Source organism: Carassius gibelio, chromosome A9 (assembly GCF_023724105.1).
Source record: "Carassius gibelio isolate Cgi1373 ecotype wild population from Czech Republic chromosome A9, carGib1.2-hapl.c, whole genome shotgun sequence".
NCBI lineage: Eukaryota > Metazoa > Chordata > Actinopteri > Cypriniformes > Cyprinidae > Carassius > Carassius gibelio.
This window is the reverse complement of record NC_068379.1, coordinates 6,662,829-6,680,216: the sequence shown is the minus strand read 5'-3', so window position 1 is coordinate 6,680,216 and position 17,388 is coordinate 6,662,829. Positions and strand designations below refer to the sequence as shown.

Genomic DNA, 17,388 nt, shown 5'->3' with positions numbered 1-17,388 from the left:
AGTAAACAATTGTAAGTAATGTTCTTTCCGTTAAACAACTTTTATTTTGACAGCATGACAGGCTGCTTGGGCTACTCTTCAACGGAGGAGAGGAACTGATTTCCCGAGATGGGTACTTGGGATTTCCCTAGCTTTGATTACAGTGCCAGTGATAACGCAGCATCGCTGTCAGTTTATGTGGCTTTCGCAAAAACCTGAAGATGCTCATGTGCGTACATTATATATCGCAATTCTACACTAATGTCTGTTCATCTGCGGTGATTTAGCGTAGAACCATGCGGAGAATCTGAAGCGAGTAGCTATATATGCAGTGTAGCAAACTAAGATATATTAATAAAAACTGAAGTTTTGTTTTTGGAGGAAACGGTGATGAAATGGGTGAGTGTGCATGTTTCCAATTGTTCGGACATTGCGTGATCACGAACGGGGTGAACGCAGGACATGAGGAAATCTATCAGCCCTGTCCTCAAAACGTTTCCTCTTTCTAACTCACCATTACGTCACATTCATTTTTGCTTGTCTTGTTATTACTTTTGTATTCTCCAGTTTTACAAACACTTTAGTTTTTTTTTTATAAAGCGCATATTATACATGTATATTGCTTTCATCTAGAAAAACCAGATGATAATAGCTTATAAAACATACTATAACTTTATATTGCGGAGGTCAGCTAGTTTTATTTATATTTTATACATCTCCTTCCTGGAAAATTGTCTCACTGTCATCAGGCAACCAAAGTATGTTCAAATAACAGCAAACAATCACAGCTGAGGATGTTCTCATGTAACATCCTCAAATAAATGTCTGTAGGCTACAACAGTTCACCCACCCTCCGACCTCGAGCTGTGATATCAAACACAGCAGACCAGGAAAAATACATTTCACCCTTTTAATAGGCTTGCATAAAGTTTAGGCCCTGGTTAAATATCTGTTAGGCCATATGATAGCATATTTGCATTTGAATAATATTAATATTTAACTGTAAACATTTATATTATAGTTCTATAATTTGTTTTGCCTTTTCCAGCTGCATTTTAACAGAAACAAATTAAATATTGCGTCCATTCCATCCATTCTTATAAAATGTGTGTATTTGAGTTGCATACAGTAGTAAATAATTGATCAAAACATCTGTGTTCCATTGTTTTTTATGTTTATTTAGAATAAATGTGTGGACATTTAGCCTTCTTTGGACCGCCACTCAATAATGACCTTGAATTGCACCTGTAATAAATGCTGTAAAATAAAAAATGATGTAAAAAATGATTTCACTTAGAAATTGAATCAGTTTCACAAGTTATTATAAGGAATTAGCAAGTAACACATTAAATGTGAAATTAGAAAGTGGAAGGTCTGCAATATATTTATTTGGTAAAAAAAAATGTTTTTATTTCAATTATATGTAATTAGGTTAGTGTTGATTAAGTGTTTAATCAATCTAAACTAAACAACTTTTTTTTTTTTTGTCATTAGGTGTGATGATTTTTGTTCAGCTCTGAGTCGTCCAATATGTCTCACTCTTCCAAGCCTCGATCCCACCCTTGTGGCCCTTGCGACAAGTCTTTTTCCCGGATATCGATGCTCACCAAGCACCAGCAACTGCATACTGAAGACAAGCCCTACAAATGCCCCTACTGTGACAAGTCTTTTACTCTTTCTTCTCGTCTGGTTCTACATAAACGAACCCATGCAGGGGAGAAGCCTCATACCTGCCGGCTTTGCTCCAAGACCTTCATCTCGTCGGCTCACCTTGCACTGCACCTGCACTCACACACTGGAGAAAAGAAGTACAAATGCAGTGTGTGTTCAAAAATGTTCACGCAGTCGTCCCAGCTTATGCGCCACAAGACCACCCACGCTGGCGAGAAACCCTTTAAATGCTCAGATTGCAATAAATGCTTTAGCCGTGCCTCAAACCTAACAACCCATCAAAGGCTCCACACTGGTGAAAAACCCTTCAAATGTACACAATGCGAAAGAGCTTTTACTCAAAAAGCTGGACTTATTGTACACTTGCGCTTGCACACAGGTGAGCGCCCTTTTAAGTGTGAGAAATGCGGCAAGGCTTTCCGCACGTCAGCCCACCTGCTTAACCATCAGGCTTTGGAGCAGGGCGAGGGCAGGTACATATGTGTCACGTGCCACAAGGGTTTCAGCTCTGTGTCCATGCTAAAACAACACAAGAAAAGCCACCAGGGCAGCGGGATGCTGTGTTGCAGCGTGTGCTCGGGGGCCTTCGCTCTTTCCACTTATCTGCAGCTGAAACTGCACTTACAAACCAGAGAGAAGCTCTTCCATTGCAAGGTGTGCAACAAAATCTTCGTGAAGATGTCCACTTTTGAGAAACACTGCACAAAACATCAGACAGGGGTGGACGAATGTGAGGACGAGGAGGTAAAAGAGGAAGATTCACATGATCCCCTGTTTGAGCTGCATACTGTTGTATCCGCAACACCGTCGACGTCAGAAGTCAACACACGCTCCAAAACAAGAGCCAAAACTAAGACTACAATAGAAAACTCATAAGAATGTACAGGCAAACTTTTTATAACATTTATTCAGTGCCTTTCTGTATTTATGATGTATGATATAAATGCTATATACTTTCATCTGGTATAAATGAATAATGATAATTCTCTGTATGTATACAGTACAGACCTGTAGACCATGCACAGTTGTACAAAAACGTGCCTTTGCACAGCGTTTTACATTAAAGTTAATTTAATTCTTTTTTTTTTCAATCATACTTATCAAAAAGTGGCAGGGCTTTGAAGATACCAGGGATGTGTGTCATTTCAAACTGAATTGAGCATTGTCTTTTGAATTTCTATTCTATTCCAGAATTCCTTAATTCGAACTGAGGTGGCAAACAGATTTAAAATGCGCCCTAAATATTTTTATGTAGTTTATATATTGTATAATATAGAATAAATGTACTTTTGTGAACCAGGGTGGAGGAATACTTATTTTATAAATTGAATTTTATTTCATTACAATTCTGTCAATTCTAATCTGAATCCCTCACAATCTTCAACAAACAACTGAAAACTCATTAAAAAAAGAAAAACTATGCCTTCACTTTTTCTATTCTTTGACCGTCCTTTATCTCTTCCTGTCCCAGCTTTTACTATTTTGAACAATGCCTGAAACTTTGTATAATGGGGCACTCCTTGTGTTTATTGCCATCTGATGATAAATCGCTTTTTGTATTCCACAGCTGTAAGTCGCTTTGGATAAAATTGACTGCCAAGTGATCTGCCCTTTTTTTGCAAAATATCAGACCTGCTCACAATATTTAGGCTTTACATAATCCCAGAACAGACGTTTGGGGGGAGTGTGGAAAACAGATGTCATTCACCCTACACAAAGTCAGTGTATAATCAAAATAATTTTGAAATTTAGACTTCAAGGTCAAGAAATTGCATAAAGTGGAGATCAAAATTAGAAAACACCTTACAATTTCCTAAATTGTCACAGCTTTTGTGCAATTTAAAGTTAAAAAAAAAAAAGTAAAAGGGCAGTTTTTAAGCATATTTCATAAACTGTATTCTGAAGCACAGTATAAAAAAACTTTAATGAGATATTTGGAAAAGAACTCTAATCAAAATTGGAGTACACACTTACAGATACCTCCAAGTTAATGGTGTTAGGCACCTAGTGCTAACTTCCTTAATTATGTGACAAACCCTATTTTACTGGCAGCATTGCACCCATTTCTACTGAGATTGCAAGATGTCCGACCGTTCTAAAGTGATTGAAACCCTGCAACAGGAGACTGTCAAGATGAAGGCCAAAGGGATAACTCTTTTAGCCACTCTTTTAGATGGTCATTCCAAATCTGTTATTTCCTGAATATTGCAGCTTTACAATGACACCAATTCATTGCCCCAAACCACATAACCAAATAAGAAATGTCCAAATAAGAAAAATGCACGAGAAGACAGACAATGTGGAGGCTCTCAATGGGGAATTGGTTCAAAACTGCAGCTGGAATTGTTCAACAGTTCAGAGCTGAACAGGGTAAAGATCTGTCTCGGCAGGTTAAGACAAGTCGGTCTGAAAGAACACAGCAGAAAGCCTCTTATCAGCAGAAAGAATCAAAAGGCTACAATCATGTTTACTGAGGACCATGTTGTGTGGAGAGAGGAGAACTGGTCTAAAGTTCACTTTAGATAACAACTTTAATTAGTGATCTGATGGGAAACACTGAACCCCCGAGTGCGTAGACAAGTCAGTGAAATGTGGAGTAGGAAGTGTCAATGCCTTCTGTAAATGATATAGTTATACAATGGTGGCGTCCTTATGGAAGTATTACTATATGCACAATATTAAAATAGATAAATAATAGTGTCCCTTATTCAGTTGGACATACATTTAGTCATGTCTGACAACTTGACAAATATTGTCAATGCCATTTAAATTAAGATAAATCAAATAATGGTCTATAAGCATTTATGAGATGGCTGTTTTTTGCATACGTATTATATTGGGCTTTATTAAACTTTCTGAAAATATTATTAATTTATATGCAATTAAAGTCAATTTATTGAACAATTTTCACTGTCTTTAAACTGAGATATTAAAGGATTTGCTATCCTGTGGCTCCCTCGTGTGGACAACATCAGTAGTATGGCCTGCATCTCTGATTTGTGTGTGTCTGTGTGTGTGTGTGTGTGTGTGTGTATATATATATATAGAATGATCACACATTTAATGATTACTTAATACATCCATTTTAAATTCAAATTCACTGAATCATGGTATCTTATTTCACGCTTTAACAGTTGAATTTTCATCTTGCATTTTTGGATACATTATTATGTCACTTCGTAAATGGTTCTTTTACAAATTGCATTCAGTCCTGTGGCCTGCATTAACAGTGTGATTCTCTTCATTTGTGATTCTGAATCATAATCTAATCATGACAAACTATATATTGTTGGAAAGATCTTAGACTCCTAAAGAGATTTTTCATCACTTCAGGTCAAGGCAGCTGGTATAGTGGTCTTCTGGCATCTCTATGTGGCTATAATGCATCTTGACTTGAGTGTGTTTATATATTCAAAAAAAAAAAAATAAAATAAATTGGTTATCTGGAGTTCTTCTGAAGTGTCTTCTTTTAATAAAACTAAATTGTTCATTACTTTGGCTATTTCTACCTGTTAACATTTTTCTCAAATGTTGTTATCTTGAACTATTTAGCATCAATTTATACTGGGATTGTTGTTGTTGGATGTGGTATATTGCTGCATATTCTCCACCAGGTGAGGCCACTTTTCACCACTAGAGAGCGAAGTTTATCCATACCTTCAGTATGATTCAAGATTTTTGTGTGAAACAGTGTGAAGTGCAATGTCTTGAATAGATCCCTTGTGTGTGTGTGAAAACATGACTATGAATGGCTCTCATGTATTGTCTGCATAAGGAACTCTGAAAAAAGTATTTTAACAAAAATATATAAGTGGAAGTAGAAAATACAGAAAACGTGTTTGAGGCTATTCCTGTAAATAAACTGCAGATAAAGTGCTGTGTAAACGGCATGCAAAGTTGTTTCCTTTTTAACCATATGAAGGCATATAGATATTGGAACATTATCTGGGTAGTAGTGGGTAATAGACCTTTAACAAATAACCGTTAAAAATTGACCTTTAAACCTTTTGTTCAACAAAACATGTTTGAAAATTAATTTATTATCTTTAGAAAAAACAATGAAATAAAAAAAATAGTACACTCCTACATTAGTACCTGGTATTACCCCCTTTATTAGAAATAGCTTCCAAGGCATTTCTTATCACTATCTCTTAGTCTTTAGTATAGGCCTATGTTTAATACTCCTGTGCTGTTCAATAAAGCTTTTATTTACACTATTATAACTCAATGAAATGCTATATTGGTGAACAGAATTTAAAAAAAATTTTTTTTAAAAATTAAAAAAATAGGAATAATTCTAAATTCGCATCATGGGGAAAGAAAAGCAAAAGTAGGCAATGGCCAGGGGCAGACTTACCCAATAGGCAAAGGTTGGCAACTGCCTCTGGCCCCCAAAAGCCAAGGGCCCCCTAAGATGCTTTTCATATACGAGATGCGCATTAATGCGATCGGCTGCTGTTTATGGTCTTTTATTCATTTATTAACCGTCTGCGTGTCCATGCTGAATGTGCTTCTTTTGTACAGGTTCATCTTAATAAATTAGAATGTTGTGGAAAAGGTCCTTTCTTTCAGTAATTCAACTCAAATTGTGAAACTTGTGTATTAAATAAATGAATACACACAGACTGAAGTAGTTTACGTTTTTGGTTCTTTTATTTGTGATGATTTTGGCTCACATTTAACAAAAACCTAACAATCTCAACAAATTATAATATGGTGACATGCCAATCAGCTAATCAACTCAAAACACCTGCAAAGGTTTCCTGGGCCTTCAAAATGATCTCTCAGTTTGGTTCACTAGGCTAGACAATCATGAGGAAGACTGCTGATCTGACAGCTGTCCAGAAGACAATCATTGACACCCTTCACAAGGAGGGTAAGCCACAAACATTCATTGCCAAAGAAGATGGCTGTTCACAGAGTGCTGTATCCAAGCATGTTAACAGAAAGCTGAGTGGAAGGAAAAGTGTGGAAGAAAAAGATGCACAACCAAATGAAAAATCCGCAGCCTTATGAGGATTGTCAAGCAAAATCAATTCAAGAATTTGAGTGAACTTCACAAGGAATGGACTGAGCCTTGGGTCAGGGCATACAGACATGTCAAGGAATTTGGCTACAGTTGTTGTATTCCTCTTGTTAAGCCAATTCTGAACCACGGACAACATCAGAGGCATCTTGCCTTGGATAAGGAGAAGAAGAACTGGACTGTTGCCATTGACTGTTGGTCCAAAGTCTTCTTTTCAGATGAGAGTAAATTTTGTATTTCATTTGGAAACCAAGGTCCTAGAGTCTGGAGGAAGGGTGAAGAAGCTCATTCCCCAAGTTGCTTGAAGTCCAGTATTAAGTTTCCACAGTCTGTGATGATTTGGGCTGCAGCGTTATCTGCTGGTGTTGGTCCATTGTGTTTTTTGAAAACCAAAGTCAAAGCACCCGTTTACCAAGAAATCTTGGAGGTCTTCATGCTTCCTTCTGCTGATCAGCTTTTTGAAGATGATGATTTCATTTTCCAGCAGGATTTGGCACCTGCCCACACTGCCAAAAGACCCAAAAGTTGGTTGAAGGACAATGGTGTTGGTGTGCTTGACTGGCCAGCAAACTCACCAGACCTGAACCTCAGAGAGAATCTATGGGCTATTGTCAAGAGGAAAATGAGAATCCAGAGACTAGAAAATGAAGATGAGCTAAAGGCCACTGTCAAAGAAACCTGGGCTTCCAGACCACCTCAGCAGTGCCACAAACTGATCACCTCCATGCCACACTGAACTGAGGCAGTATTTAAAGAAAAAGGAGCACCTACCAAGTATTGAGTATATGTACAGTAGATGAACATACTATCCAGAAGGCCAACAATTCAGTAAAAATTCGATTTTTTTTATAGGTTTTATGAAGGATTCTAGTTTGTTGAGATAGTGAATTGGTGTTTTTTGTTTTTGTTAAATGTGAGCCAAAATCCTCACAATTAAAAGAACCAAAGACTTAAACTACTTCAGTCTGTGTGCATTGAATTTATTTAATACATGAGTTTCACAATATGAGTTACTGAAATTACTGAAATTAAATTTTTCACAACATTTAAATTTATTGAGATGCACCTGTATCCTGCTTGTAGCAAATGAAAATATTATGTATCTGAAGCTGACTGCGAGCGCGAGGTCTCTCTTTCCCAGCGCTCGTGCACACCTCTTTCTCTGCGTCTGCTCTGTTCATCGAGCGGCCTCTCTGATTTTACATGATAGTTTAGCCAAAATCACAGCACAGCTATTGTCTTTATCTTTTGTGTAGCCTATTAGATTTTTTCAGATAACGGCACGATTATAAATAATTTTTGTGCAGATTAACATTTTGGAAAGGAGTACTGGTTATGTCTTAATGGGTCGTGTTTCAGTCACTATTTCATATTCATCCCATTTTCTGACAACAGAAACAGTAAAATATATCAATGAAAACATTTTTGAGAATTTAGCTGCATCAAAATACAGCATGTGGCACAGAGAGGTAAACAAATGTAATAAATAATAAATGTACATTTTGCATGTTCAGAAGAAGTAAGCTGCCCTGTCATGTGAAAATGTAAACAGGTTTGTGTAAGTAAATTGCTCAGTGCAAAGAAAGAGAAGTAATGGGAACCTGGTATTTTTATGTTCTTCTATGTTTTGTTCATGTGTCTAATAGACATGAACAAGTTCTTTGAAAAACATCTATGACCTCTGAAACATGTCTACTCTTCATGCTCTATGATAATTATGCTTTCACTAATAATAAACATCTTTTGCATAAAGCATCATTATTTGTCCATGCCTATGTTGTTTAAAGTATTAAAAAGTGGCCTGGTTCACAAACAGGGCTAATCACAAATAAAGGGATAGTTCACCCCAAAAAATGAAAATGATGTCATTAATAACTCACCTCATTTTGTTCGAAACCTGTAAGACCTCCGTTTATCTTTGGTATATTTTGGTATATAAATATAAAATATATTTTAGATTTAGTTCGAGAGCTCTCAGTCCCTCCATTGAAACTGTGTGTACGGTCTACTGTTCATGTCCAGAAAGGTAATAAAAACATCATCAAAGTAGTCCATGTGACATCAGAGGGTCTGTAAAAAAAATTGAAGCATCGAAAATACATTTTGGTCCAAAAATAGCAAAAACTATGCTTTATTCAGCATTGTCTTCTCTTCCGTGTCTGTTGTGAGAGAGTTCAAAACACAACAGTTTAGTGATATCCGGTTTGCGAACGAATCACTCTATGTAACAGGATCTTTTTGAACCAGTTCACCAAATCGAACTGAATCGTTTTAAACGGTTTGCATCTCTAATACGCATTAATCCACAAATGACTTAAGCTGTTAACTTTGTTAATGTGGTTAACACTCCCTCTAAGTTCAAATCAACCAGTATCGCGGAGTAATTCATTTACTCAAACAGTACACTGACTGAACTGCTGTGAAGAGAGAACTGAAGATGAACACAGAGCCAAGCCAGATAACGAACAAAAGATTGACTCGTTAGGGTCAAGGCCGGAAAACCATACTGGATGCCTGTGACCATCAGGCCCTTAAATGGCACTGCATCTCATACAGGAATGCTACTGTAATGGAAATCACTATATGGGCTCAGGAATACTTCCAGAAAACATTGTCGGTGAACACAATCCACCGTGCTAAAACTCTATAGGTCAAAAAAGAAGCCATATCTAAACATGATCCAGAAGCGCAGGTGTTTTCTCTGGGCCAAGGCTCATTTAAACTGTGGCAAAGTGGAAAACTGTTCTGTGGTCAGACGAACCTAAATGTGAAGTTCTTTTTGGAAAACTTGGATGCGATGTCATCCGGACTAAAGAGGACAAGGACAACTCAAGTTGTTATTAGCGCTCAGTTCAGAAGCCTGCATCTCTGATGGTATGGGGTTGCAGGAGTGCGTGTGGCATGGGTAGCTTACACATCTGGAAAGGCACTATAAATGCTGAAAGGTATATCCAAGTTCTAGAACAACATATGCTCCCATCCAGACCTTGTCTGTTTCGGTGAAGACCTTGCATTTTCCAACATGACAATGCCAGACCACATACTGCATCTATTAAACATCATGGCTGTGTAGAAGAAGGATCTGGGTACTGAAATGATCAGCCTGCAGTCCAGATCTTTCACCCATAGAAAACATTTGATGCATCATAAAGAGGAAGATGCGACAAAGAAGACCTAAGACAGTTTTAGACAATAATAGGTCAGGATTCCTATTCCTAAAAGTTATAAAAAAAGAGGGGATGCCACACTGAGTGGTAAACATGGTCTTGTCCCACCTTTTTGGAGATGTGTTGGTGCCATGAAATTTAAAATAAACTTATTTTAAACATTTGATATGTCATGTTGTATTCTGAATAAAATATTAAAATTGTGTCCTAACTTTTTTGAAATCGGGTTTATATTTTAAAGGTCCTATGACATGAAAATTTCACTTTTTGAGGTTTTTAAATATTAATATGAGTTCCCCTAGCCTGTATATGCTCCCCAAGTTTCTAGAAATTTTAATCGGTGTAAATTTAGATTTTTCTATCTTTCTCTGCCTTTGAGAAAATGGAAGCTCAAACGGGCTGATCTTGAATCTCCTCGTTGTGATGTTTTAAGGAGAATTGTTACCTCCCCTTTCTCTGCTTTGCCCACCCAGATATTTACATATAATTCAGTCGCAATGTCAGCACAGGCGTTTCAAAAAGACTTTTATGATATGGATTCGACAGCACCGGCACAAACAGTGAGTAACAGTGTTCATTAATGCCTGATCTGTGATCAGTGATTTCTGATGGGTAGCTAATCATTCAAGTTCACACAGACTTTCTTTCTAAATTGTTTAATACTGTTTATGCATCATTGAATCAAGCCAGTGACTAAACGATCAACTTCACGTTGTTTCTCTTAGTAGCATGAAACAAATCTGTTATTTAAATTGTAATTTAACTACAGAGAGCGATCAAAGAACGCTCGCTTTTTTCCGGAGCTGTTACACATCGCGAGTATATCTGCACACTTGCCCAAACTGCCGTTACAATGAATGACGCTGTTATGCTGCACAACGGAGCTCTTACTGTATTCATGTGTTTGCTGTTAGCTGTGGTGAAAGCATTTTGTGAGATAACGTGTTGCAATAATGTCGAGATCACTGCATCCAGACGATAAACAGACTCTGTCTACTCAATGCTCATCACTGCAGCCTTTCATGTGATGGGGAAAAGATCGAAAAAATAATTATATAATCAACACTTCCACGATTCGTTAATCTCGACAGCTGTAATAGTAATATATATATATATATATATATATATATATATATATATATATATATATATATATATATATATATATATATATATATATATATTTGAGAGGGGTTTCACATGTAATATGCATTTCGAATGCAAAGATGTCAGCCAATCACAACAGTTGTGGTTTACTCGGAGTCTCACAGCAGACACGCCCCTTCAAACAGAGCATTCAAGTAAGAGGGCTAATGTCAGGATATAAAAATGCTTTTTATTTCTAAATTTTAAATGTAAAAATCATACTAACAATATAAATACACCTAAGGAAACATTAAAAAGCATTTAAAGAAAAGGAAATAATCCATGTCATGGGACCTTTAAGATATGTCAGAGCAGGACTTGCTTAAGCCTTGTCTGTGAAACCATTGGGAAAAATATTAATTTAAGGTACATTTAGAATACATTTAGTGCAATTAGGTTGTGATTATTCACGAGTTAACTCATAACAATCATGTCATGTGATTAATCTCAATTAAATATTTTAATCGATTGAAAGGGAAACCACTATATTTCTTACCCTAAAGCACCTCCTGCAGGCAGAGAATGAATGTGCATTTTCAATAATCCAGTCTGCAGTTTTTGTTCAGACCAATGCGACAATTAACCAACATAAATCCGTTTTTAATAATATAATAATTTATAATTCTCATTCATCTCTTTTCTTTAAAATAATTCAAAAAGTTAAATTGTGATCTTTTTATAATTTATTGAGTTATTTGTTAAAACTTGTATCTCAATGGTGAATTAATTGCTATTTTGTGGTCTACAACATGAAATAATAAAAGTGTCTGCTAAATGAATAAGTGTAAATGTAAATGAAAGAATCCCATTATAACATACAGAAAAAAATTAGAAACATTGGACACAACATTTTTCATATGAAATTTCATTTTTTTAGAACAATATTTCACTTTTTCATCGTTTTACACTTGAGCTATAATCTGCCAAGGACATTCTAAAAAAAAGAGACCAAACTTAAGTCTGTGTTCCAAAGCATTCAAGATTTACTACAGTTTAATTAAATAAAGTATGCTCAAAAATGGGTTAACAAAAATTCAATTGATTATAACTACTGCATAAATATAATTTAGTACCAAGAAATCTCCTAAAATACAAAATATTAAATAAAAACATTATCAAACAAATTCTGCTTCCCAGTATGATTCCTCTTTGACATTCTGATCTCCTTTTCCAGTGAGTATTTGCAATAGCATCCAGCTGCAGCCCCGCAGACTCACCTCCGGGTTAGACACCACTGGCTGGACACCAGTGGATAGACAGCCTACGTAATTTCCATTTTCTCTGTCATTTCCATTTTCACCGCTGAATGGACAGCAATTTTATTTCCTATTTTCACCTCTGGATTGAGATATATTTATTTCATATTTTCACCTCTGGATAGACAGCATATTTAGTTCTCACCTCTGGATGGACAGTATATTTATTTTATATTTTCACCTATGGATGGACAGTATATTTATTTTATATTTTCACCTATGGATAGACAGCATATTTAGTTCTCACCTCTGGATGGACAGTATATTTATTTTATATTTTCACCTATGGATAGACAGCATATTTAGTTCTCACCTCTGGATGGACAGTATATTTATTTTATATTTTCACCTCTGGATGGAAAGTATATTTATTTTATATTTTCACCTCTGGATGGACAGAATATTTATTTTATATTTTCACCTCTGGATAGACAACATATTTTTTTTATATTTTCACCTCTGGATGGACAGAATATTTATTTTATATTTTCACCTCTGGATGGACAGCATATTTATTTTATATTTTCACCTCTGGATGGACAGAATATTTATTTTATATTTTCACCTCTGGATAGACAGCATATTTATTTTATATTTTCACCTCTGGATGGACAGCATATTTATTTTATATTTTCACCTCTGGATGGACAGCATATTTATTTTATATTTTCACCTCTGGATAGACAGCATATTTATTTTATATTTTCACCTCTGGATGGACAGAATATTTATTTTATATTTTCACCTCTGGATAGACAGCATATTTATTTTATATTTTCACCTCTGGATAGACAGCATATTTATTTTATATTTTCACCTCTGGATGGACAGAATATTTATTTTATATTTTCACCTCTGGATAGACAGCATATTTATTTTATATTTTCACCTCTGGATGGACAGCATATTTATTTTATATTTTCACCTCTGGATGGACAGCATATTTATTTTATATTTTCACCTATGGATGGACAGCATATTTATTTTATATTTTCACCTCTGGATAGACAGCATATTTATTTTATATTTTCACCTATGGATGGACAGCATATTTATTTTATATTTTCACCTATGGATGGACAGCATATTTATTTTATATTTTCACCTCTGGATGGAAAGAATATTTATTTTATATTTTCACCTATGGATAGACAGCATATTTATTTTATATTTTCACCTATGGATAGACAGCATATTTAGTTCTCACCTCTGGATGGACAGAATATTTATTTTATATCTTCACCTATGGATAGACAGCATATTTAGTTCTCACCTCTGGATGGACAGAATATTTATTTTATATTTTCACCTATGGATAGACAGCATATTTATTTTATATTTTCACCTCTGGATAGACAGCATATTTAGTTCTCACCTCTGTATGGACAGAATATTTATTTTATATTTTCACCTATGGATAGACAGCATATTTATTTTATATTTTCACCTCTGGACAGCATATTTATTTTATATTTTCACGTATGGATGGACAGCATATTTATTTTATATTTTCACCTATGGATAGACAGCATATTTTCTGTTTTCACCAGTGGATAGACAGCATTCTTTGCAGGCTTAATTGCACACGTCTTTTCCGTATTGTCATTTTACTTTTATGACTTAAAATATATAATATAAAAGCTGTGTGCAAATTGAAATATGATATTTATCATCTCTTTACATAAAACAATTCTCAATAATATACTTAATATTATAACATCAATAATTCATGCAAACTGCATTCACAAGAACCACCTTGAAAATATATATTGTTCAGATCTTTTTTGTGACCATGTTAATTGAACACAGTTTTTGGGGAAGTCGTGGCCTAATGGTTAGAGGGTTGGACTCCCAATCGAAAGGTTGTGAGTTCTAGTCTCGGGCCGGACGGAATTGTGGGTGGGGGTAGTGCATGAACAGCTCTCTCTCCACCTTCAATACCACGACTTAGGTGCCCTTGAGCAAGGCATCGAACCCCCAACTGCTCCCCGGGCGCCGCAGCATAAATGGCTGCCCACTGCTCCGGGTGTGTGCTCACAGTGTGTGTGTGTTCACTGCTCTGTGTGTGTGCGCACTTCGGATGGGTTAAATGCAGAGCACAAATTCTGAGTATGGGTCACCATACTTTGCTGAATGTCACTTCACTTCACTTTTTTGCCTTGCCCATTTGGATATTCAATTCTTCTTCTTTTTTGTAAATGTAACCACTTCTGTTTTTAAAATATACGTAGATTCACATGATCAGACAATTTACCAAACAATCCAGATCAAATTAACATTTCATGGTTTTGCAATATTTATTGGAAATTACACAATCTAATTAGTAAAACTTGTCAAATCTGACCATCAGAACGAAGATGCCACAGTCAGAACCTATTTCAAGAGAAAATAAAACATGAACAGTTCCAAATAAACTATTGCACACTGTGCACACCACACCTCATTCCTGCCCCCTAAAACTGGCAGTCTGGGCAATGCTCAGAAAATTCAGGGTCTGTATAAAACCTTCGCAGGTCTCCACGTCTTCCGCTTCTACAGTACCCCACCCAGTCTTTGAAAAAAACATCTGCAATTTCTGCATTGTACAATTTTAAAAGGGACACACGTCTCTTACAGCCTGGGGCAGTTTTTTGACATTCACCACACCTAAAGCAAGAACAGATGTACAATATGATTAGAATGAGCATGTTTATATTTAACTATATTAGAGTACAAGTGTTATATGGTAGCAACCCAACATTAGCTCTAATGTTAACACCAGAGTTCACTAATACCTTTAAAAAACACGACACAGTACCTTGAAAACAAGACGATTTTTTTTTAACTAGCTAGTTTGTACATTTGAATTCTGACATGACCTATAAATCATCGACAGTTTATTATTTTTTCTTACCGCTGACATCTGCATGGCGCGTCAAAATTGAAAAGTGAACGACGATACAGAAATGACGTCAATTTGAAAAGTGAATGACGATACAGTGATGAGAGGCATCCAGCTGCAGCCCCGCAGACTCACTTCTTGCTAGACACCAGTGGCTGGACACCAGTGGATGGACAGCAGACGTCATTTCCGTTGCCACATTGTGTAGGAAAGGAACCTCAAGGTTGGTCTAGGTAAATGTGAGCAAATGTATATGGCCCCATTCCTATATTTGCCTGGGGCCCCCAATTCACTAAATCTGCAAGCGCAGTCTTCAAAGAATTTATAACCTTTTAAGTTTTAAAAGTCTTTAAAGTAAAGGCCCATTTATGTACCAACCTTCTTCTCATGTGGTAGTAAAAAATCACAGAAATGTTTATTATATATTTTTTCATATTTTGTTCAGTGAAATTAATTTGTTTGATAATGTTTTTATTTAATATTTTGTATTTTAGGAGATTTCTTGGTACTAAATTATATTTATGCAGTAGTTATAATCAATTGAATTTTTGTTAACCCATTTTTGAGCATACTTTTTTTTAATTAAACTGTAGTAAATCTTGAATGCTTTGGAACACAGACTTAAGTTTGGTCTCTCTTTTTAGAATGTCCTTGGCAGATTATAGCTCAAGTGTAAAACGTTGAAAAAGTGAAATATTGTTCTAATAAATGAAATTTCATATGAAAAAAAAAACACTACTACTGAATAGTGATTGTTAAACAGATCTTCTCAGAGCATCACCACTTCCTGTCTACTATGACTTCCTCGAAATGTCTAATCAGCGCACTAAACAGTGTGGTAATCTGACTCACTGACCACAGTTGCTGTTGCTATTTGTCTGCATGTGAGCAAATATCCGTTGAGCTACAGGTTAAGTCTGCACCAGACAGCCAGCTCTTTAACCTCCTTTCTGTAAGAAAGGACTCATCACCACCCAGAATGAGGCCGATGAGTGTGGTGTTGTCTGCAAACTTCAGGAGCTTGACAGAGGGGTCTTTAGATGTGGAGTCACTGGTATGGTAAATGGACTGCATGTATATAGCACTTTCAACAGACCAAATGGCCATCCAAAGCGCTTCACAAGTTGCCATTCAAGGCACCATCCATCTCGTCAGAAGCAGCTTTGGTTAGGTGTCTTGCTCAAGGACACCTCGACACTTGGTCAGGTGGAGCCAGGGATTGAACCAGTAGAAAACCTACATGAACCACTGAACCACTGAGCCACTGCCGCCCCTGGTATACAGGGAGAAGATCTGTGGGAAGAGGACGCAACCCTGGGGGCCACCAGTTCTGATCATACAGGTGCTGGATGAGAGTTTTCCCAGTCTGTCAGGAAGCTTTTGATCGACTGATAGAAAGAGGTGGCTCGCAGTTAGTTTGGCCAGGGGGAGGTTTGGGATGATATTGTTAAAAGCTGAGCTGAAGTCCAAAAACAGGATCCTCACATAAGTCTGTGGTCTGTCTAGATGTTGTGGAATGTAATGCAGTCCGATGTTGTCATCCACAGACCTGTTTGCTCTGAAGGCAAACTGCAGGGGATCCAGTAAGGGTCCAGTGAAGTCCTTCAGATAAGCCAAAACTAGTCTTTCAAATGACATAATGACTACAGATGTTAGAGCCACGGGTCTGTAGTGATTTAGTCCTGCAATTTTGGATTTCTTTGGGACAGGGATGATGGTGGAGTGTTTCAAGCATGAGATCAGTTAGTTCCTCACTTTCCGCACTGACGCCGAGATCGTTCGCTTGCTTCAGTGAAAGTATAACGTGCCTAATGTTTTCGACTTGTACATTACATGTTACGCCCTGATGTCACGTGTCGTTACGGGATCTTTACGGTTTGTGTGTGAAAGCACACACATATCCCGGGTCATCACTGGCAGTGTGAAAATCTAGCAACCCGGGATAAATTGCCGGAACACTTTACCCCTGTATTTGCTGGAATGGCAGTGTGAAAGGGGCTTGAGAAGAAATCACCAGGAAGGTTCTGTGCATTCACACTGCAACCACTGAACACTGAACGAACCTACATCAGGGGCCACCTTTGAGACACAGGTTCTCTTACTTAACTTCCTGTATACTTTGACTCTAATCATACTCACTTGGACATAGTTACATATGACATATGCTCTACTTTATTATGCCATTATTATGCCACAAATTAACTGGTAGAACCTAGAATTTCTAAACAACTCCAGGTAACAGAAAATATGACACAGAAAACA

At 36.6% G+C, this 17,388-nt stretch overlaps 1 protein-coding gene and 1 long non-coding RNA gene across 6 annotated transcripts; one reads left to right on the top strand and one right to left on the bottom strand.

The window, feature by feature from the left end:
• The first annotated feature begins 45 nt into the window (after positions 1-45).
• Positions 46-3,078, top strand: LOC128019546 (zinc finger protein 239). 2 transcript variants are annotated; one of them, XM_052605597.1, is made up of 2 exons: positions 46-208; positions 1,474-3,078. In XM_052605597.1, exon 2 carries the CDS (start codon positions 1,510-1,512, stop codon positions 2,524-2,526), a length of 1,017 nt encoding a protein of 338 aa, XP_052461557.1. In that variant the 5' UTR covers positions 46-208; positions 1,474-1,509; the 3' UTR covers positions 2,527-3,078. The 2 variants fall into 2 exon arrangements, with proteins under 2 accessions (XP_052461557.1, XP_052461559.1); XM_052605599.1 differs by having other exon boundaries at positions 55-378.
• A 9,638-nt stretch (positions 3,079-12,716) lies between these two features.
• On the bottom strand, positions 12,717-13,323 carry LOC128019371 (uncharacterized). 4 transcript variants are annotated; one of them, XR_008185124.1, is made up of 4 exons: positions 13,243-13,276; positions 13,099-13,170; positions 12,991-13,062; positions 12,717-12,954 (listed from the first exon to the last, which is right to left on the bottom strand). It is a non-coding gene; the product is annotated as an uncharacterized LOC128019371 (long non-coding RNA). The 4 variants fall into 4 exon arrangements; XR_008185122.1 differs by having other exon boundaries at positions 13,099-13,323; XR_008185123.1 differs by having other exon boundaries at positions 12,991-13,170; positions 13,243-13,312.
• Positions 13,324-17,388: the final 4,065 nt, after the last annotated feature.